This window comes from Hyla sarda, chromosome 1 (assembly GCF_029499605.1).
Source record: "Hyla sarda isolate aHylSar1 chromosome 1, aHylSar1.hap1, whole genome shotgun sequence".
Classification (NCBI taxonomy): Eukaryota; Metazoa; Chordata; class Amphibia; order Anura; family Hylidae; genus Hyla; species Hyla sarda.
Window position 1 is genome coordinate 362,929,877 of NC_079189.1, and position 23,940 is coordinate 362,953,816.

Genomic DNA, 23,940 nt, shown 5'->3' on the forward strand with positions numbered 1-23,940 from the left:
CATATACATATAGACAGAGGGGCTGCTGTACAATGCTGGCACCTCACATATACATATAGACAGAGGGGCTGCTGTACAATGCTGGCACCTCACATATACATATAGACAGAGGGGCTGCTGTACAATGGTGGCACCTCACATATACATATAGACAGAGGGGCTGCTGTACAATGCTGGCACCTCACATATACATATAGACAGAGGGGCTGCTGTACAATGCTGGCACCTCACATATACATATAGACAGAGGGGCTGCTGTACAATGCTGGCACCTCACATATACATATAGACAGAGGGGCTGCTGTACAATGCTGGCACCTCACATATACATATAGACAGAGGGGCTGCTGTACAATGCTGGCACCTCACATATACATATAGACAGAGGGGCTGCTGTACAATGCTGGCACCTCACATATACATATAGACAGAGGGGCTGCTGTACAATGCTGGCACCTCACATATACATATATGCAGAGGGGCTGCTGTACAATGCTGGCACCTCACATATACATATAGGCAGAGGGGCTGCTGTACAATGCTGGCACCTCACATATACATATAGGCAGAGGGGCTGCTGTACAATGCTGGCACCTCACATATACATATAGGCAGAGGGGCTGCTGTACAATGCTGGCACCTCACATATACATATAGACAGAGGGGCTGCTGTACAATGCTGGCACCTCACATATACATATAGACAGAGGGGCTGCTGTACAATGCTGGCACCTCACATATACATATAGACAGAGGGGCTGCTGTACAATGCTGGCACCTCACATATACATATAGACAGAGGGGCTGCTGTACAATGCTGGCACCTCACATATACATATAGACAGAGGGGCTGCTGTACAATGCTGGCACCTCACATATACATATAGACAGAGGGGCTGCTGTACAATGCTGGCACCTCACATATACATATAGACAGAGGGGCTGCTGTACAATGCTGGCACCTCACATATACATATAGACAGAGGGGCTGCTGTACAATGCTGGCACCTCACATATACATATAGGCAGAGGGGCTGCTGTATAATGCTGGCACCTCACATATACATATAGACAGAGGGGCTGCTGTACAATGCTGGCACCTCACATATACATATAGGCAGAGGGGCTGCTGTATAATGCTGGCACCTCACATATACATATAGACAGAGGGGCTGCTGTACAATGCTGGCACCTCACATATACATATAGGCAGAGGGGCTGCTGTACAATGCTGGCACCTCACATATACATATAGACAGAGGGGCTGCTGTACAATGCTGGCACCTCACATATACATATAGGCAGAGGGGCTGCTGTACAATGCTGGCACCTCACATATACATATAGGCAGAGGGGCTGCTGTACAATGCTGGCACCTCACATATACATATAGGCAGAGGGGCTGCTGTACAATGCTGGCACCTCACATATACATATAGACAGAGGGGCTGCTGTACAATGCTGGCACCTCACATATACATATAGACAGAGGGGCTGCTGTACAATGCTGGCACCTCACATATACATATAGACAGAGGGGCTGCTGTACAATGCTGGCACCTCACATATACATATAGACAGAGGGGCTGCTGTACAATGGTGGCACCTCACATATACATATAGACAGAGGGGCTGCTGTACAATGCTGGCACCTCACATATACATATAGACAGAGGGGCTGCTGTACAATGCTGGCACCTCACATATACATATAGGCAGAGGGGCTGCTGTACAATGCTGGCACCTCACATATACATATAGGCAGAGGGGCTGCTGTATAATGCTGGCACCTCACATATACATATAGGCAGAGGGGCTGCTGTATAATGCTGGCACCTCACATATACATATAGACAGAGGGGCTGCTGTACAATGCTGGCACCTCACATATACATATAGACAGAGGGGCTGCTGTACAATGCTGGCACCTCACATATACATATAGGCAGAGGGGCTGCTGTACAATGCTGGCACCTCACATATAAATATATACAGAGGGGCTGCTGTACAATGCTGGCACCTCACATATACATATAGGCAGAGGGGCTGCTGTACAATGCTGGCACCTCACATATACATATAGGCAGAGGGGCTGCTGTACAATGCTGGCACCTCACATATACATATAGACAGAGGGGCTGCTGTACAATGCTGGCACCTCACATATACATATAGACAGAGGGGCTGCTGTACAATGGTGGCACCTCACATATACATATAGACAGAGGGGCTGCTGTACAATGCTGGCACCTCACATATACATATAGGCAGAGGGGCTGCTGTACAATGCTGGCACCTCACATATACATATAGGCAGAGGGGCTGCTGTATAATGCTGGCACCTCACATATACATATAGGCAGAGGGGCTGCTGTATAATGCTGGCACCTCACATATACATATAGACAGAGGGGCTGCTGTACAATGCTGGCACCTCACATATACATATAGACAGAGGGGCTGCTGTACAATGCTGGCACCTCACATATACATATAGACAGAGGGGCTGCTGTACAATGCTGGCACCTCACATATACATATAGACAGAGGGGCTGCTGTACAATGCTGGCACCTCACATATACATATAGGCAGAGGGGCTGCTGTACAATGCTGGCACCTCACATATAAATATATACAGAGGGGCTGCTGTACAATGCTGGCACCTCACATATACATATAGGCAGAGGGGCTGCTGTACAATGCTGGCACCTCACATATACATATAGGCAGAGGGGCTGCTGTACAATGCTGGCACCTCACATATACATATAGACAGAGGGGCTGCTGTACAATGCTGGCACCTCACATATACATATAGACAGAGGGGCTGCTGTACAATGCTGGCACCTCACATATACATATAGACAGAGGGGCTGCTGTACAATGCTGGCACCTCACATATACATATAGACAGAGGGGCTGCTGTACAATGCTGGCACCTCACATATACATATAGACAGAGGGGCTGCTGTACAATGCTGGCACCTCACATATACATATAGACAGAGGGGCTGCTGTACAATGGTGGCACCTCACATATACATATAGACAGAGGGGCTGCTGTACAATGGTGGCACCTCACATATACATATAGACAGAGGGGCTGCTGTACAATGCTGGCACCTCACATATACATATAGTCAGAGGGGCTGATGTACAATGCTGGCACCTCACATATACATATAGACAGAGGGGCTGCTGTACAATGCTGGCACCTCACATATACATATAGACAGAGGGGCTGCTGTACAATGCTGGCACCTCACATATACATATAGGCAGAGGGGCTGCTGTACAATGCTGGCACCTCACATATACATATAGGCAGAGGGGCTGATGTATAATGTTGACGCCTCACATACACAGCCATTGTTGTATGGACTGCTGGCTTCGCACACTGAACAGCGGTTTCTATCCGTGAAAGAGTCCGTGTTTCTGGGGGGAAGCATTTAGCGGTTGCACCGGAAGACACCCGGCGGATGAAGTGAGAGGCTGCGCTCTGTGAATAGTGATCCCTGCGCGGTGATGTATGAATCGCTTGTCTTCGTGCACGGGTTACTATGGCGATGAGCAGCGTCCTGCAGGCAGGACAGGTCCCCCATATAGTGGGGGAATAATCGTGATGATAGCAGACATCAGTTAGCGCAGTAATGTGAATGGAGCCCTTGAGGTGTCACTACATTAGTACGGTAGCACATCCATCACCTGTCATATCCCCACCATTATAACCCTGTGCTAACCAGGAATACATAATGTAGTAATGGGGGGATGGCACACATGTAACTTAGGGGTCCTCAGCCAGTATAAAGTATATAAGGACCACTGCTGCTGAGTCTATGCTGGATGCCCATGGAAGCTCCAGACTGCCATTGGTGTCAATAGAGCAGTGTTTCCCAACTAGGGTGCCTCTAGCTTTTGACTGTCTTGGCATGCTGGGAGTTGTAGTTTGTTAACAGCTGGAGGCACCCTAGTTGGAGACCACTGTAGTAGAGGAGTGCAGCTCTGTGCTATAGCGTGTAGAGACCCTGCTGAGCACCCTATCTGGTTCTCTATTATAGAATATGCAGGGGAAGCCATATATTTACATACACCAGTGTTTGCCAAGCAGGGTGCCTCCAGCTGTTGCAAAACTATAACTCCCAGCATGCACTAACAGACCATGCATGCTGGGAGTTGTGGTTTTGCAACAGCTGGAGACACATTGTTTGGAAAACACTGATATACACATAGTAGCCTCTTTTACCATTCCTGACATTTAGTTCTGACACTTGTCCCCTTTATTAGGTCAGTCAGGATCCCTATTATTCTTTAAGTATGTGAAATGTCAGTAGTAAAATTAAAGGAAAACTTTTACTATGAGTTAAAGGGGTTTTTTCAGTACAAAGCTTTGAGGTACAGCGAATAGGAATTTGCCACTGCCGATTTGACAAGGCCCGGTCTCTACTGCCTCTCTGCTTTTTCCTCTTTTCTGTGATATTCTGTAAATGTACTTTAATCCATGGACTGTGTCTAGAATTGCAGCTCAGTCCGAATCAAGGGAATTTGGTTGAGCGGCAATGCCGGACATAGTCTATTGTCAAGAGTTTCACCTTGTCAGGTTGTTCTTTTGTATTTTTCTTTGTTTTTAAAACCATAGCAACACTGAGGCATTTAACCATGGGCTTTTAACCAGGAAATAAACTTTTTTTTTCTATATCAACTGGCTCCAGAAAGTTAAACAGATTTGTAAATTACTTCTATTAAAAAATCTTAATCCTTTCAGTACTTATGAGCTGCTGAAGTTGAGTTGTTCTTTTCTGTCTAACTGCTCTCTGATGACACGTGTCTTGGGAACTGCCCAGTTTAGAAGCAAATCCCCATAGAAAACCTCTTCTACTCTGTGCAGTTCCTGAGACAAGCAGAGATGTCAGCAGAGAACACTGTTGCCAGACAGAAAACACCAACTCCACTTCAGCAGCTGATAATTATTGGAAGGATTAAGATTTTTTAATAGAAGAAATTTACAAATCTATTTCACTTTCTGGAGCCAGTTGATATAAAAAAAATAGTTTTTTTTTTCCTGGAATACCCCTTTAAAGGGCTTTTCTGAGGACATTGAAAATGTTTATTTGTGCCTGGGGTTGTTGTATAAATAATAATTAAAAAAGAAGCCATACTCACCTTCACTCAATTCCCCACAGCTCCTGATCTGACCTCATCTGGTCCCCCACTCCTCACTGCTGCTTTGGAGACAAATCGTTTCTGAGGGAACTGCCCCCTCTGCCGATCACTGGCAACAGTGGAGTCCCACCTCAGTCACTGATGAGCGAGTGAGGATTTCCTGCTAAGACTGCTCATTTTGGAAGCAGGAGGAAGCGGTGGTGAATGGGAGCCTGGGTTACGTCAGACAAGGAGCTGCGGCAGATCAGGAGAAGGTGAGTTGTTGTTTTTTTCTTTATTTTTTTTATTCAACAATCCTAGCCATACATCAAACCTTTATGTCTGTTACTGGACCTTGAATCCCTTGTTGGTTGCACATCTTTAGGTGAGCGTCTGCATGTGGACCTTGACATTATTCAAGCACACACAGGAATAAGCAAGTTCGGTATTAAAGGGGTTATCCAGGAAAAAACCTTTTTGTATATATCAACTGGCTCCAGAAAGTTAAACAGATTTGTAAATCACTTCTATTAAAAAATCTTAATCCTTTCAGTACTTATGAGCTTCTAAAGTTAAGGTTGTTGTTTTCTGTCTAAGTGCTCTCTGATGACATGTGTTTTGGGAACCGCCCAGTTTAGAAGCAACTCCCCATAGCAAACCTCTTCTAAACTGGGCGGTTCCCGAGACACGTGTCATCAGAGAGCACTTAGACAGAAAAGAACAACCTTAACTTCAGAAGCTCATAAGTACTGAAAGGATTAAGATTTTTTAATAGAAGTTATTTACAAATCTGTTTAACATTCTGGAGCCAGTTGATATATATAAAAAAAAGTTTTTTCCTGGATAACCCCTTTAAGTGAACCTCCTAAAATTGTGTGTTTGAAAAATGTGTGTTCACTGCTGCATATCTGCAACCACAACTCACCTGCATTGTGTAGCTTCACCTCTATAGGGTCTCTATACTTTTACTGGTCATGATGTGCAGCAAACCACAATAATAACCATGGCTAATAACAAATTGTGGTTATTCAGACAGACTATTACACCAATAATATGTACCAACAGCAAAAGTGGTTGGTGAAATACTGAAAGGTTCTCTGCCAAATAATTACCACCTGGCAGGGGGGTGGCGTATGATCAGCAAAATGGTTCTGAAATATTCTGTAATACTGTGAAGGTATATTAGGTGATAGAAGCAGATAGGTGGAGCACATGACATTGGATAGAACTGTTGAGCTCATTGTTCCTTGAAAAGGGGATGTTATCTGATATAAGTAAAATAACAAACCACATCTAACTTGTTGTCACAGTAACCATATAGACAAGATACACATGGGCCTGGCACAAGATTTGTTTTTATGAGTAAATTCTACCCTGTCTTGCCAGCACATTTCTATTTATCTGTTTTAAGGAAGTATTTAAATTAGGCAACGTATTGAAGTATTCCTTTCTCATATAACCATATTCTTCATAACAACTGCCCTAGTGCCCCATGAGTGCCAGCCAAAGTGCTCCCATTACCCACTGTGCTTCATTAAGTGCTTTCTCTTAGTGCCAACATCCGCAGTGCCACCTTAATCTCTTCTCAGGTTGTGTGCCCATGGTACAGATGATGCGTAAAGATCTGGAGGTCACAACAGAGTTATTTTCCATGACAGATTGGCCCTCATTTACTATTATCAACCCGACTTGTTTTCTCGGGTTTTCTGTTTCTGCACCTGTCGCAATGTGTCTGCAACCTGTCGCAGACACATTGCGACCGTGTGCGCCTGTTATTTCCGATCTACCCGAGTCGGCTTTACAAAAACCCGAAAAAGGGGCGTTACCCAACAGAAACGCCTTTTTCCAAGGTATTTATGAAGAATCCTAACCCGATTTGTAGGGTTTTGGGCTAGATACTTACCGACACCTCCTAGCAGTAGGGAAATTAGTGTAGTATGTGATCTGAAGCTGCCCTTACCCCCCCCCCCCTTTTTATTTATTTATTTTATTCTTTACTTCATTTTGATGTGTTCTGTTTCATTTTGTTTTTGGTTTGTTTATGTAGTATTACTGTGTATGTATTGTTTAAATCTGTTTTTTTTTATTATTATTTATATGTTATGTTGTCATGTTATGTTTGAGAACTTATTTATTTATTTATTTTTTTTACTTGATTAGCATCCTTTGATTCTTTGCACTTGTTTTTTTTTTTTTTTTTTTTATTTAGCATAAATTGTGGATATCTAAGCATGAACAATCTTTAATTAACCATTCTTACGAAACCTTGTTGAAGTCAATACATTTTAAAACCAATAAGTCATCCAACATTACCACAACCATTCTCGTTTATGAACGCGCGGAAAGCCTCTGAAAGCTCCTCTTTGTTGCGAGCCTTCCGTGCAGCCTGACGACCACTCATTCTCCACTGCCGTCACTTCCCGCGCTTTAACAACATAAAGAACATTGACGGAGTGAACTGACAAAACTTGTTGCAACACGAAACCCGCGTGCGACAAACAAAAAACCTGTGTGACACAAGTGTGCGCCACAATATTAAATATGTTGGGGGGAAAAAAAAAACGACAGGAAAAACCACAAAACCAACAGGGAAATCATAGTAAATGAGGGCCATTATCGTCTTATTTTGTGAATGACATACTAGTGGTATCAGTCCCAAATACTATATGGTACAAATACTTGACCAAGTCGAGGAAGACAGAACTTTTTTATTTTTAATATTAAGCACCTTTTTATAGTAACAGTATAAAACAACTGAAAGTGAGCTCACAGGATGTTATCGCATAGAATGTGGGAAGCTATGCAGCATAGTGTTGAATAAGAGTGAATCCCAGTAAAAACAATGGGAGGCTGCTCCACCGTATTTTTCACGGTGGAACTCTGCAGTGGAATTACGCTTGGATAATACTGAAAACTACCTTTCCTGTAGCTGATGATGGTTGCTAAACTTTTAAAATCACAGCTAAAAGTCAAGGATGTGGTGCCAAGCTGCTCAAGTGCCACAGCCTGGCATGACTTCCCACTTGCACTAACCTCCTAGCTCCTCCTTGACTGATCTACAGGACTCTATGTCATTCAGTTAGCTGCTGGAAGCATGCCAGCCTGTGGCACTAAATCAGCTTGGCCCCACCTATTTGACACTTGACAAAGAAATAAAAAGGGGATTTAAGTTTAGCAACCGACATCAGCTCCAGGAAAGGTAGAGTTTGCTTTTGTACCCCAACAGCTATAATTGTCTATATCTAACCATGTCTATAGCTTTTAGTAGTAAATACAGCCAACAGATTCCCTTTAATGTTAGGGCCGGTGTGTGTGTGTACACCCTCAACATATTTTGCAGTGCTATTCCTGACTTAATACCTAGCTATCTTTTTGTTCATTGTCATCATTTATACTAAACCAGCTCACGTTGTACAGTAGGTTTTTGGGAGGTAGGAGAGAAATGAAGACCTGGAGGAAAGGTTAAAGCATGTAGTCCTGATCAAGTTTCAGATCTTCAGCATCTCCCTAGTGTTGTGGGGCAAGAAGTAAGCTGAGGTTGAGTATATATATATATATATATATATATATATATATATATGTCACTATAGATGGAGTTTACAAGTGGAGTAGGTTCCTGCATTGCTTGTAAGACATGGGTCCTTGTAGTTCTTTCTATATACCAAGCAGAATGTGTACGATCACAGATACTTTAATTCAATTTCCCAAGGGCGCTTTGAGCCAGCTTCACAATACTGAATGTGAAGGGGAAACAAGCAGCAACAAAGATTTATGTTGTTAATGGTCACCACATTGCCAGTAATAAAAGTATCAAGGACGGCTTCCTCTCTGTGACAAAGGATTCATTCAGAAGGATTTCCCTAGTCAGCATGCCCCTGGAATTGTTTCAGTTTTCATCACACCTCTGACTAATCTAAGAGGCCTACTTATTCCTCAAGATAAGGTGATCTGATGGCCTATTAAAGCCATTGTAAGGGTATGTTCAGACCTCACTATGTTTGTGGTATACATGAGCAGACTGGCAGAATGGAGCGCCTACGTATATCAGAAGCACAGCGACTTATTATGGTATGTGTTTAGCAAGCAGATGTGATTGGTCAGAGGCGTAACTTGCAGCTTCTGGGCCCCGATGCAAAATCTGCAACAGGGCCCCATGTGCCAATTATAATACTTGTCTCTAATAGGATAGATATGCTTTGGGGCCCCCTTAGGCACCTAGGCCCCGATGCGACTGCTACCTCTGCACCCCCTATAGCTATGCCCCTGTGATTGGCTTGATAGCTCCTTCAGGGCTACTTGTCATCGTATGTCGCTATGGCACTGATAAGATTTAGTATGTTTGGTCTATGCAGATGCTTTGTGTTGCTTATCATTGCGTTTTTATGTTTCTCCTAAACTATTGTTTTTGTCTTTTTACAGTGCAAGGCCACACTGCCTTCATGGAGGCAGATGAAGACTGCCCAGAGCTTGTTCCCATCATAGATTTAGTACAGAATGACCAGCCAGAGCGCAAGATTCCAGTTACGATTATAACAGGTTACTTAGGTAAGTGCACCTTTTGTTCTAATACTTGGTACTGCTTCTATGGCAAAAGCAATCTTTCTTAGGGTTTATCATCTTAGCGGCATCCACAACACTTGTATGGCAGATGCACACTCGTGTAATATGGTGAGCCCACTCTACACAGGATAGGGTCCTTCTGTTATCTGCAGCCAACACTTAATGTCCATGACTGGTGTTGGAGAACATGTAAATTCTGGTCATATAACCCCTGAGATGCTGCGGTCAGTAGTAACCGTGCCATATAGGTGATTATTTGACAGTTGGTGGTCCTGTCAGGGTCCTGATTGGTACCCACAGGGGTCCGATTGATTGCCAGGGCAGCCACGGATCTTCTGAGGGATTCTGTAGCTGCCATGTAAGGGTGCATTCACACCACATTTTTGCAATACAGTTCCCTTATCAGGTTTTTGACGCATGTACAAATTTTAACCCGTATACGGTTTGAAAAATGATGTCCGGTTGCATCCGTTTTTTAAGAAAAAATACTTATACGTTTTTAACTTTTCACTCCATTATGAATAAAGTTTCACTTGTTTGATTGAAATTCCAAGAAAAAAAACTGTGCAAAGTCAAAAAGCGTATGGGGAAAACCGGATGGAACCGTACCCACATACGGTTCTTTACGGTTCCCATTAACTCCTATGTTTAAAAAAAACATTTACGGTTTAATACGGTTTTTCACCCGGACCAAAAACCGTTGGCAGGCTACGGTTTTGGGTTCAGGAAAATGAACAGACAAAACTGGACAACCCCCAAACGGATGCAACCAGATGCATTTTTTGGAATACGGTTTTCAATGGAGAGTCATTGCATACGGTTTTCAATATGGTTCCATATGGTTTTCACATTGAAAACGTATATGGGAACTGTATTGCAAAAACGTGGTGTGAATGCACCCTTACATATACAGTGCTATTATAACCTGTCATAGGCAGGAATAGTAGAATGCCATAATGAGTACACTGCAGTACAGTACAGTATTGCAGTGTACTGTACAAGCAATCCCCTAGTGGGATTAAATAAGTGTCAAAAGAAAAAAAAATATCCCAATAAAATAAAAATAAAAATCACTACTTTTTCTTGTTGATCAACTAAAAACAAAAAACAAGCTCCCAAAAATGTACATAATTGGTATTGCTGTGTGTAGAACTATCACAGTATACTATTATTTATCTTGCATGGTAAGCACTGTAATTGGAATAAAAATCCAATGCAGGTGCTTTTTTCAGTCACCTCATATGCCAGAAAAAATCGAACCAAAAGGGATTAAGAGTTACATTTACCCCCAAATCGGTACAGATAAAAACTACAGATCATGGTGCAAAACCATGTCCTCGCGCAGTTCTGTAAACAGAAAATGTATTTCGATATTTAAATGTTATAACACACAACAAAAATTAAACCACCCAAAAGTTGTAGAATTGCATTTTCCCTTCAAATATCTTTTTCTCTGCATATTTTATGGTAAAATGAATTGTTTCATTTCAAATAACAATTGGTGCCGCAAAAAACAAGCACTTACATCGCTTTGTAGATAGAAAATAAAGAGTTTGTTGCTTAAAGAAGGTGATCTTGGTAGTGTATACATATGGCAGATTTGTTGCAAAAAAATCTGCTGGTCTCATTCAGATAAAAAGAACACATACATTTCGTCAGGAAGGCTTCTGTGTGTGAGTATACAGTGCACTCAGACAGGCTTTAGACCCTTTCACTTTTTTTATGTTTTGTTATGTTGAGGTTTAAAAAGTAGGTTTATCCCTTCATTCAACACTCATTGCCCTTAAAAAGAGAAAAACTAAAATTTGGTATTCATATACTCTGCTCTCTGATCTATTCATTTCACTTGATTGTCTCTTGAGGGTAGGGTGACATGTGCCGTATTTTGCTGCATATTTTCTGCTGCATATTTGACTTCAATGGGTAGAAAAATACATAGCAGCAAATACACAGCAAAATACGGCACATGTCACCCTACCCTTCTACACCTTGATTGGAGTCACCTGTGGTAAATTCAGTTGATTGAACAAGATTTGGAAAGACACGCCCCTGTCTATATAAGGTTTCACAGCTGACAATGTATATCAGAGCAAAAACCAAGCCATGAGGAGAAAAAACTGCCTGTAAAGCTCATAGACAGGATTGTGTGGAGGCACAGATCTGGAGAAGGGTACAAAAGTGCTCAGTGGCCTCCATAATTCTTATATTGGAACAACCAGGACTCCTTGATCTGGCGCTTCACCAAACTAAGTAATTGGGGGAGAAGGGCCTTTTTAAGAGAGGTGACCAAGAACCCAATGGTCACATTGGCTAAGCGCCAAAGATCTTTTGTGTAGATGGGAAAAGCTTTTGGAAGGTCAACCATCACAGCAGCACTCCTAGAAAGAAGCCTCTCTTCTGTAAAAGACACATGAAAGTCCACCTGGAGTTTGCAGTAAAGCACCAAAAGGGCTATCAGACTGTGAGAAACAAGATTTTCTGGTCTGTAATACCATGATTGAACTTTCTGGCCTCAATTCCAATTGTCCTGTTTGGAGAAAACCAGGCACTGCTCATCACCTGCCCAATACCATCCCTATAGTGAGGCATGGAGGTGACAGCATCATGCTGTTAGGGTGTATTTTAGTGGCTGAGACAAGGAGACAGGGTTGATGGAAAGCTGAATGGTTAAAAGTACAGATATATTCTTAATAAAAATCTTATTCAGAGTGCTCTGGACCTCAGCCTGGGCTGAAAATTCACCTTCCAACAAGACAATAACCCTAAGTACACAGCCAAGACATTACAGGAGTGACTCTGTGAATGTCCTTGAGTGGCCCAATAGAACATCTCTGGAGAGACCTGATAATGGTTGTCCACTGATGGTCCCCGTCCAACCTTACAGAGCTTGAGAGAATCTGCAGAAAATATACAAATCCAGGTGTGCAAACCTTGTGGCCTCATCCCCAAGAAGACTGATGCCAAAGGTGCTTTAACTTAGCACATAGTAAAAGGTCTGAATACTTATGTCAATGCAATATTTATGTTTTTACTTATCAATAAATAAGCAAAGATTTTTAGCATTACGTTTTAACTTTGTTATTATGGGGTATTGAGTGCAAATGATGGGGGGAAAACCTGAATTCGTCTTTTTTTTTTTTTTTTTTACCATAACATACATCACAAAATGTAATAAAAATTATCTAAAGAGTCTTATAAAAGGGTCTAAAGACTTTCCAAATGCATTGTATCCATATTACTATTTGCCAGTCTGGTGTACAAATAGATTTTTTTTCCCCATGAATCAATGTAGAATTTTTTAAGTTGTGCAATATTTTATTATTATTATTATTATTATTATTATTTTTTGCTTGCTTAGCCTGTTTCGAATTCCCCTGCACTATTTAGATCTCCACTTTGACTCTGACTTTAACTTCAACCATTTAAGTCCTTCCACTTATTTTCTGTTCATCTATTTTTTGGTCAACTTCATGTATCTTCTGGTACAATAAAGTTAGTTTAAAGGGGTGTTCTGGTATCCTAAAACTTTTGATGTTATGGGGACGTGGTAAAAGTGAAGTCATACCTACCTTACAGCGTACCCCTGCAGCTCCCATTCCTGCAACTTTTGGTCAATGGCTTGTTGCTACTTTAGTCTTCTCCGCAGGACCTGTCCTCTCAGCCAATCTCTGACTGAGGCGGGACACGCCTTTGACCAGTGGACAGGTCTTGTTGAGATGACTGTGGGCAGGTCCTGTCTCATAAGTAGCAACAAGTGGTGTTAAGTAGGGAACCGAAAGTTGCTGAAACAGGAGCTTTGGTGGATTAGGGTAGGTAAGTACCATTATCTTTTTTTTTTCACTGCATCCTCACAACATAGGGACAATTTTAGGATACCATAACATCCCTTTACAGGGGTGTGGAAATTTAAAAAAAAACTACTTGTCCAAGGGACTAAAGCGGAACACAATCTACTTGTCCCTCAAGAAAATCCACTTGTCCTGGCAGATAAAATAATTTCCACCAAAATAGTCTGATCCCCCCCACTAGACCACCAGGGATGGATATAAGATCCTTTAGACACTGCTGACAGCGGTAATCTAATGGGTTAATAGGCGATCGCAGTATGCCAGGATATTAGCGGCAGGAGGGAGAGCTGTAGCTCCTCTTACACCCGAGGGAAGCCCAGAAAAGTCTAGATGTAACTTTTTGATCACCTTATAAAAAATTTCTCATATGAAGTGACCAAAAATGAACAATTCTGGACAATTATTTACATTTACACCGTTCACCGTACGGTTTAATTAACATCATATTTTAATAGCCTGGACATTTCCACATGCAGCGATACCACTTATGTTTATTTTTGTACATTATTTTTATTTAAAGAAAATTGGAAACTTTTATTAGGAAAGGGGCTTATTCACATGTATACGCACTTTTTAAAATATTTGAATCACTATTTTTCAGTCTTCATAGGGACTTATGTGTTACTGGCGGGTGGGGGGGGGGGGGGTTCTGCTTCTCCAGTTTGTGTGGTGCCTTTAGTGTCAGAAAATGCTGGAAGTTGCATTTAGTTACTAGATAACTACAACTCCCAGTATGCCCTGATACAGCCTATGGTTCTGTGGGTGTTGCAGCGTGTTGCACTGTATAGTACAGTTAAGGTTATTGTGTAACATGCTGGGAGTTGTAGTTTTGGTTTGTGTCAGCTGCAGAGCCATAGTCTATGTCAGGGAATACTGGGAATTACAGTTAGTAACTACAACACCCAGCATGCCCTGATGCAGCCTATGGCTCTGCAGCTGACCCGAACCAAAACTACAACTCCCAGCATGTTGCACTTTATAGTTCTACAGTTTAGGTTATGGTCCAACATGCTGGGAGTTGTAGTTTTGGTTCGGGCGTGTTTGCGTGCATCCGTGGGGCTCTTGGTTGGCGGGTGAGTATGAAGGGGGCGGGATTCTGGGGGTGCAATTTAGTGCGGGTGCCACTAAAAATAAATAAAATTAGATGGCACAACTGCCCTAATGCCCGTCTGCCCCTATACAAAACATTTATGCATACACATATACATGCACCAGCCACTGCCCCCATATACATACACACACCTGCCACTGCCCCCCCCCACATCATACATTACATACACACAGATACACTCACACCATACATATACACCATACATATGCACACATCATATATACACCTGCCGCTGCCCACCCCACATCATACATTACATACATACACATCACACTTAGACATTATACACACATCATACATTACATACACATCACACAGACATCATACACACATTATACATTACATACACATCACACAGACATCATACACACATCATACATTACATACACATCACACTTAGACATTATACACACCATACATTACATACACATCACACACACCATACATATCCACCAGTGTTTCCCATCCAGGGTGCCTCCAGCTGTTGCAAAACTACAACTCCCAGCATGCCCAGGGCATGCTGGGAGTTGTAGTTTTGCAACAGCTGGAGGCACCCTGGTTGGGAAACACTGATATACACCATACATATGCACACATCATACATACACCTGCCGCTGCCCCCCCCCCCATCATACATTACATACACACATACACTCACACCATACATATACAACCACCCTTCCTGCCGCCGCCTGTATTCTCGGTCTCCTCACCTGATCCGGCCATGAGTGGACATCAGAGCTGTAGTCCCGGCCGGTGTGAGGTGAGATTTCCGTCCTCTCCTCTCTCCCCTCCCCCCTGCTCTGTGTTTTCCCCGTGCAAACAAGCAACCTCCCCGTGGTGGATTAGGTCCTGTCTAGACAGAGCAGGGGGAGGGGGAGGGATAGAGCTGTGTGCGGGGGAGGAGCTGTGTACGGAGCTGTCTACATCCTTTCTCTCCCCCTGCTGTGTCTTCTGAGCTGTGTCCTCCATCCTCCGGGAGGGGAGATAAGGGGGCTCTGCAGTCAGCTGGAGGCCGCCGCCCCCTCCATACACTCTGAGCTGGTGTGAGGTGTAGACTTCCATCGGCTCCTGCACCTCACACCGACATTAAAGAAAAATAAGGGGGAAGTCTGTCTCTCCCTGCTCGCCCGATACAGGGCTAAATCTATAAACAATTCACCTACCCGGCCCCCAAAACTACTTGTCCCGGGCGTCGGGCTATAGGATTTCCACATCCCTGCTTTAACTGTTTATTCTGGTGAACTGTTGTTTCTGTTTTTCACCAAATGTATGTTCAAGTGTATGTATCCTGGTGTTCCCTGGATGTTCATGGGAAAGTTTTAGTCTACCCCTGATGTTTTTCCTGGAGAGTAAAGGTTTTTTTCTTGGTCCACCTCCCAACTTCTTTATATTTGTACAGTCTCTTTTAACTAGGCATGTTGATACCACACATTATACTGCAATAAAAAAGAGCAAACCACTGTGCAGACGGTAGAATTTCCACACCAGCCATTTCTGGCACAGAAATCCTGATTCCAGAATCCGCAAAAACATTGAACACATTCAGTATTTTTGCGGATTCCGCAAGGAAAAGCATTACCATCTATGAGAAGGCGCATTTCCAAGCAGTCCTTGCACCAGCATGTTCTGCCGGCGCTCTGCTGTCGGTGGAATGTCTTCGTGCGGACATGTGAGCATAGCCTAAGGGTGTGTTTGCACATTACTGGTTTGGACAAATTGCAGCAAAAAAACAACAACTATGAAACATATAAATAGACTCTAAGGGTTCTCTCTAACAAGCCATTCTGATGCAATTTTAGAATCCAATGGGAGAAGTATTTAGGAAAGATTTTACTTCTCTTGTTAAACCCATTCCAGGTTTTGGCTTTAGAAATGACACTATTAAAATGCATATGTCATGAATGTCCAGATGGGAATGCTTCTTTGAAATGGAGTATAAAAAATAAAAAGTATATTTGTATTGCTATTTGAATTTGTTTTCTGGTTTCATGAAAAGTATAAGTGTTATTGTCCCAAGAATTAATGCTATTACTAACCCATAGAATAGGTGCTCTCTAGCTGATTGGTGGGTGTCCGACCACTTGGAGAACAGAGGTCCCCTTGACCCGAATGAACAGAGCAGTTTGTTCACCATTCAGTCTCTATGGGATTTCCAAAGAGAGCTGACTGTTGTAACAACAATGAGGAAACAAAGTATGTTAAAAAAGTCCCACCACTATCCAAATATTTTATTTATATTAAACAGGACAACCCCTTAAAAGGATCTGAGATTACATTTCTTTAGTTAGCTAACAGTACAGTTCCGACACGTGCAGATTGAATGAAAGGTGAACATTAAAGGGGTATTTTTTTTTGGAAAGTTAAACAGATTTGCAAATCACCCGTCAGATCCAACAAAATATTTTTTTTAATATACATATCACTCAGTACCTAATCCTGACCATGTACATCTAATTTGTGTATGTCTAGCACCTTTATTTTTTTTATTACACTTTTAATTTAGCTCACTAGTCTGAATTCCTCTCAGGGAGGGGGCGTGGCCTCACTGTGCGGGTCTCCGCCCCTCCCTCAGTATGCTGTCTGCTCACTTCTCCCCTAGCATTAGCAAAACTACAACTCCCAGCTTGTCCACACTGACAGTAGCGGGACACAAGCTGACAGTGGGAGGATATTTCCTATAGCTGAGAGCCCTGCACTCACAGCTGTCAAGAGAGGAAGAGTGTCCATGACATTTGGACACAGGAGGACTAGATGTTTGACTGGATTTTCAGTATGAAATACTGAAAATTTTCTAATGAAAGCAATTAAAAAACCTATTGGTTTTGCATGCTTTACAACATATTAAAAGTTTTTTTTGTCTGACAGTGCCCATTTAAGCTTTTCAGTAATATCAGCTGCTGTATACTACAGAAGAAGTTGATGAGTTGTTCTTTCCAGTCTGACCACTGACCGCGCTGTTTACCCGAACAGGGTAAAAAAAAAAAAAGTAAAAACTAAGTGTATGGGAGGGAGGGATGTTATTGTATGTATTTTATGTATGCATATATTAGCTCGGGGGTGGGGGTGGGGGTGAGAAATAATGGCACAAGGGGATTAAGATGGGGGGGGCAAAAGGGGATCAGAGGGAGGGGGTAAAAGGCAAAAGGGGATAAAGGGGATCAGAGGGAGGGGGTAATAATGGCACAAGGGGATTAAAGGGGAACTCTGGTGGAAACAAGTAGAAAACAAATGTTTTTAAATCAACTGGTGCCTGAAAGTTTAACAGATTTGTAAATTACTTCTATTAAAATATCTTGATCCTTCCAGCACTTATTAGCTGCTGTATAAAAGAGAGAAATTTGAGAATTTCTTTCCAGCCTGAACCCAGTGCTCTCTGCTGACACCTCTGTCCGTGTCAGGAACTGTCCAGATTAGAATCATATCTCCATAGAAAACCTCTCCTGCTCTGGACAGTTCATGACCTGGCAGAGGTGTCAGCAGAGAGCACTGTGGTCAGACTGGAAAGAACTTCACAAATTTCTCTGTAGTTCCCTGTAGTATTCAGCAGCTTAAAAGTACTAGAAGGGTTAAAGGGGTATTCCAGGCCAAAACTTTTTTTTATATATCAACTGGCTGCGGAAAGTTAAACAGATTTGTAAATTACTTCTATTAAAACATCTTAATCCTGAAGTTGAGTTGTTGTTTTCTGTCTAACTGCTTTCTGATGACTCACGTCCTGGGAGCTGTGCAGTTCCTATGGGGATATTCTCCCATCATGCACAGCTCCCGGGACGTGACATCATCATTGAGCAGTAAGACAGAAAACTTCAGAAGCTAATAACTATTGGAAGGATTAAGATTTTTTAATAGAAGTAATTTACAAATCTGTTTAACTTTCCGGAGCCAGTTGATATATAAAAAAAAGTTTTTGCCTGGAATACCCCTTTAAGATTTTTAAATAGAAGTAATTTACAAATCTGTTTAACTTTCAGGCACCAGTTGATTGGAAAACATTTTTTTCCACCAGAGTTCCCCTTTAAGTATCGCATTAGTATAAGGTAAGCACGCACCATTATGAAAATAAGTAATTTTATGACTTGTCCGCAGGTACCGCTCGCGCGAATTTACACACGAGGGGTACCAGCGGACATACTTTCAATCCTATGTTTTTCCTATATGTTCTCTTATCAGTGAATTAGATAATCTCTCACAGGAAATCTTTAGATCTCGCCAGGTTCTTATGTTATACCAAATCCTCATGTGCTTTTGAGTTTGTGTATAAAACACATCTTATCAGATTTGTGAGTTTGCAAGTTTACAAAACAATTAGAAGTGTTTCTTGTTTACTTTTTTCTACATCACATTCACCTCTATTGTGAGCAGTCCATAGCAAAAACAGCTGGGTGCATTAACCCCTTCCTGACCTCCCTGAATTTAGAGTTTTGGCTTAGGGTGCGTTCACACAGTCGCCTGTCCCCATTTTCCCCCCCTGTTTAGGTTCTATTGTTGCTGCTTGTGAACGGATTACAAACGGTTGTAAAATTATTCCATTGATGTCAATAGTATTTTTTTACAATCCTTTTACATCCGTTTGCACCTGTCTGCGCTCGTTTCCGTTTTTGTTTACGAGAGAAAAGGCATGCAGTATTTTTTCTCCCGTCAAAAAAATGGAAGAGAAAACGGATAAAGTAAATTTAACATTGAAAACAGATGAGTCTTTAATGTCTATGGAAAACAGATGAGCCTTTAATGTCATGCGTTTGCATCCACTTTTTTTCGATCCGTTTTTACTTCTGAGCATGCTCAGAACAAAAAATGATATTTTTTTCTTGTTTATTAACTGAACAATAATGGATCCGAATGGATACAAATGGATAACAGACGTTTTTTTTTTTTTATAAAGTCCGTTTTTATTTTTGATGGGTCTAGACGGCCGTGTGAACGCAGCCTTACAGTTTCTTCCTCCTCACCGTCTAAGACCCAAAGCACGTTTTTTTTTTCCCCCTGAGAGTTGTATTGGGGCTTTTTTACAGAACTGGCTGCCTTAATTTTACAAATTTTTATTTATTATGAAGCAAGGAAAAAAATATTTGTAGGGCAAAATTGAAAAATAAAAAGACATGTTATATTTATTGTACATGTTAGTATTAAATTTGGATACGGTATTTACTACAACAAATAAATAAATAAATGTTTATCGCTATGTTCTGACTCCTATAACTTTTTTTCCCTACCTACAGAGCTGTGTGAAGGCTGATTTTTTTGTGACATGATCTGTAGTTTTTATCAGTACTACTTTAGGATTGTTTTGAACTTTTGATGACTTTTGATTCATTTTTGTGATGTGAATGTGATGTGACAAAAATTTGTAATTTTGCAGTTTAAAGATTTTTTTTTTTTTTTAATGTTTAAGCCATTGACCGTGCGGGATCAGGAATGTGATAATTAAATAGTTAGGACAATTACAAAGGCAGGAATACAAAATAGTGTTTTTTTTGTTTACTTTTTTATTTGGAAAAAGGGGTGATTTGGTGATTTCAATTTTTATGAGGGGGAATAGATTTTATTTATTTTTAAAAACATTTTTTCTCAGTCGTTCTTCATTGGGGGACACCTAACTGATGGATATATGCTCTTGTCACTAGGAGGCGCTGACACTAGGAAAAAAAGTTGTCTCCTCCCTGGCAGGATATACCCACCCACTTGCAGTGAGGTAATAAGTTTTAGCTAGTGTCAGCTAGGAGGCAGACACTTGTCTGGGTGCTCCCCAGACCTGGTCTTTTTTATTATTTTCTAGTAAGGGCTGTTTTGTTAGATTCTTTATTCCCTTTTGTTTCTTTTTTTTTCAGGTGGGGGTTCAGGAGCATGGCGCTACCTGTTCCCCCATATGCTGCTAAGGGGCACCGGACATAAAATACAAATGCACCATTAACCCCTTCCCGCCAACGCCATATGCGGCTAAGGGGCACGGGACATAGAATACAAATGCACCGTTAACCCCTTCCCGCCAACGGCCAGTGCCTGGGGTTGCACCTAGGGTCCGGGTCCCCCTATTTCCCTGCTCGTTCTGGTCTGAGAAAACAGCATGACTTGATGCAGGTGACTAAAAAGCTGGCTGAAGACATCTTGAGGTGAGTATAAGAAGACAGGTAGAGTATATATCTCCCCCCCCCTCCCCCTCCCTCCTTTCCAGCCTGGGGGGCTCTCCCTGTGGGACTCTGTCCTTTATTGGGGGTTCATAGGGACTCTGTCCTTTATTGGGGGTTCATATTGGGGCTCCCTCAAGTTCCCTGGGGTGGGTTGTGTCTTATGCATACTAGGTCCTGTGGAGGACAGCCGCCGGCATTTGCAGCAGCTCACTCCACAGGAGCTTTTGCCGGCTCACCTCGGAACAGCCTCACTGTTCCTTCTCGCCGGGCGTTTCTCTCTGCGACCGCACTGTGCGGCGGCATATGTAAAACTCAGCCGCCGGGAGTTCTGGGTCCTGGCGGCGCATGGGCGCCTCTCTTTCCCCCTCACTACGGCGATATAGCTCCGCCGTTCTTCTTCCTCCCCGGTTCAGCGTGCAAGCCGGGAGATCAGAGCTCCTCCTCTCCGGCTCTCGTGCTGCAAATGGAGGTTCTTGGCCCGTACTCCTTCCCCGTGGCCGGGGTCGGCGTGGGCAAAAAAAACTCGGCTCCCGCGGCAGCTGCTGTCGGGAGTTCGCGGTCCGACCCGCTGTTGTCCCATGCCGGAGCGGCGACTTAGCAGACACTTGTAGCACTGCTATGAGTCGCACTGCTATGTCGCTCCTCAGGGACTTTCTGCTGCCGCTTATGGGCGACACTTTGGGGTGCCCTGCTCCCAATGTTCCCCTTCACGTGGTTATGGACGGCTGGAGTCCATATTTTAATGTTGTTTTCTGTAAATAAATAAATAAATAAATGTAAAAAATGTATAAATAAATGTACATATTTCTTGGTCACTTAGACAATTTGTTGGTGTTTGGCGCCCTCTTGTGGCCAACACTTGTATTATAGTTTATTTTTTTATTGTTGCTCACTTCATGGAGCACATGATATCCACCATGGCAGGTTGTTACCAGGGCCTCTAGTCCCCTTGGAGTCAGGGGTTCATATTCCAATATTGTCTTCCCTTCTACCACTAATTGCCATACAGTGGGCAAGTTATTTTGCGTTCCTGGCAGTCACTCAGGTTTCTTTTAGGATTCCTCATCTGTCAGGTCTGCTAGCCATCCATCCTAGGGGTGTTCTTGGCATGTCATGCCATGGGGTTCCCTTCTCCACAGGCTATCGCAGCCACGGCTAGTGCCATGGATCCCCTCATCCAATGGACGGTCCGCAGGGGAATATTCCTGCGGGCATGGATTAGCCCTGATATTTTTATGCCAGACAGTAGTCTCGCCTGTTTCTCATTTCATGGCTGCTTCGTCCACGGCTCACTTTCGGTACCCTACTACTTTGCGGGGTGCCCGATGGAGTGTCCCGTTGTCTACTAGGGACCCATACCAGTAGGCCAGACAGGGGTCTACATGGTTGCCTACACCGCCGGTCGTACATCAAACAGCTGATGCATCTGCGGCTGGTGTCCCGATACCTCACTACTGTAGGAGGTGTCCCACGGGGTGTCCAATTGTATACTATGGACCCATACCAGTAAGCCAGACAGTAGTCTGCATGGTTTGTCTACACCGCTTGTCCTAAATCAAATGGCTGATGTATCTGGAGCTGGAGTTCCAGTACCTCACTACTGTGTGAGGTGCTGATGGGATGAATCGTTGTCTACTATGGACCCATACCAGTAAGCCAAACACTGGTCTGCATGGTTGCCTACATCGCCTGTCCTACATCAGACGGCTGTGGATCTGCGACTGGCATTCCAGTACCTCACTGCTGTGTGAGGTGCCGACGGGATGACTCATTGTCTGCTATGGACCCATACCAGTAAGCCAGACAGTAGTCTGCATGGTTTTCCTACACTGCCTGTCCTACATCAAACGGCGGATGTATCTGTGGCTGGATTTCCGGAACCTCGCTATTTGTGAGGCGTCCGACGGAGTGTCCCATTGTCTAATATGGACCCTTACCAGTAAGCCAGACAGTGGTCTGCATGGTTGCCTATGCCGCCTGTCATACATCAATTGGTTGATGTCTCTACGATTGGAGTTCCGGTAATGACTCGTGGTTTTCTATGGACCCATACCACTAAGCCAAACAGTGGTCTGCAGATTTCCTTCTCCATCTGTCGAACATCACACGGCTGGTGTATCTGTGACTGGTCTTCCGATACCTCTCTACTGTGCAGGGTTCCCCTCGGAATGACTCGCTGTGGCTCCATGCCAGTAAGCCACACAGCGGTCTGCACGGTTTACTACACTGCCTGTCGCACATCTCAGCGGTACCCCATTGCTGCCGCGGACATAGCCAGCTTTCCTGTACCTCACTGCTGGGGACGGGATCTGTAGTAGGGTCCCTTCAAGTATTCAGGGTTGCTTTCAGTCGAACAATCCTTTGTCTGTTGGGTTCTACACCACCGGGACGCCCGTTGCTTAGGCCGCACTACAGTACCCCGTTTTCGAGGGAGGTTGATTGGAGTGACCATGGGTGCTCAGGAATCCTCTTCCTGCCGGCCAGACGGGTTTCCGCATGACTTACGATGTCTATTCAACTACCATACACTTTCACACCGTGGATGGTAGTTCAGGTTACCCACTACCATGCTGTAGTTTTGAGTGAGTCTCCTCAGGTTGCGCCTTGGGCCTTATACAAGGCACCACATACTGGTTTACAGGGTTACCTACTTGGTCAGGTCCCTTTCTGCTGCCTGCTACTCTGTCTACTCTCTCACATCACTGTGTGTTTTCATATGTGGAATTCGATGTGGCCATGATCCCTTTGCCACATAGCCAGACTGTGTCTGCATTGTGTTCTGATCCTCCTGGTCACCTCCCCAGTTTACGCTGATGCTGCGGCTGCAATCCGGCGTCTCTCTTCAAGGTGCAGTTCCGCAGAGTGTGTACCGGTGGGTTCTTGGGGCCCTTTCTACTGGTTGGTTACGTTGGGTCTGCACTTTTTCCTGCTCCACATTCATTCTTCATCTACTGAGTCTGCGTCGACAGCCTTGGTGTCTGACACCATTAGGAGATGGGAGGGCGGCCTTTTTTCTGCAGGTCCCAGGGACTTCTCAGCAACAACAGCATCACTCTATTCTCCTTTTTTAGGTTGCACTGTTGGTCTGCTAGGGGCATACCTCCCTTCCTGCTGATCTTTTGGATGTCTGCGGTTTCTTTTGTGTCCGCA

At 43.3% G+C, this 23,940-nt stretch overlaps 2 protein-coding genes across 19 annotated transcripts in view; one reads left to right on the top strand and one right to left on the bottom strand.

The window, feature by feature from the left end:
* The window catches only part of DOCK8 (dedicator of cytokinesis 8), a 238,314-nt gene extending 234,859 nt beyond the window's left edge, over nucleotides 1-3,455 (bottom strand). Inside the window, exon 1 of one of the 4 annotated variants that reach the window (XM_056522784.1) lies at nucleotides 3,364-3,455. Coding sequence is in view for 1 of the 4 variants with exons in the window: in XM_056522767.1 (XP_056378742.1) it covers nucleotides 3,364-3,371 (8 nt within the window). In the remaining 3 variants the exon portion in view is untranslated. The remainder of the gene's footprint in view (nucleotides 1-3,363) is intronic. The other 3 variants (XM_056522774.1, XM_056522767.1, XM_056522794.1) reach the window with 3 other exon arrangements.
* LOC130274472 (zinc-regulated GTPase metalloprotein activator 1B-like) overlaps nucleotides 1-23,940 on the top strand; it is a 164,636-nt gene that overhangs the window by 60,752 nt on the left and 79,944 nt on the right. Inside the window, exons 1-3 of one of the 15 annotated variants that reach the window (XM_056522916.1) lie at nucleotides 3,396-3,528; nucleotides 5,182-5,415; nucleotides 9,560-9,685. In XM_056522916.1, the coding sequence (XP_056378891.1) occupies nucleotides 9,580-9,685 (106 nt within the window). In that variant the 5' untranslated portion in view covers nucleotides 3,396-3,528; nucleotides 5,182-5,415; nucleotides 9,560-9,579. Of the gene's footprint in view, nucleotides 1-3,395; nucleotides 3,691-5,181; nucleotides 5,416-8,557; nucleotides 8,678-9,186; nucleotides 9,209-9,559; nucleotides 9,686-23,940 lie in introns of those variants that run through there. The other 14 variants (XM_056522935.1, XM_056522943.1, XM_056522926.1 and 11 more) reach the window with 14 other exon arrangements.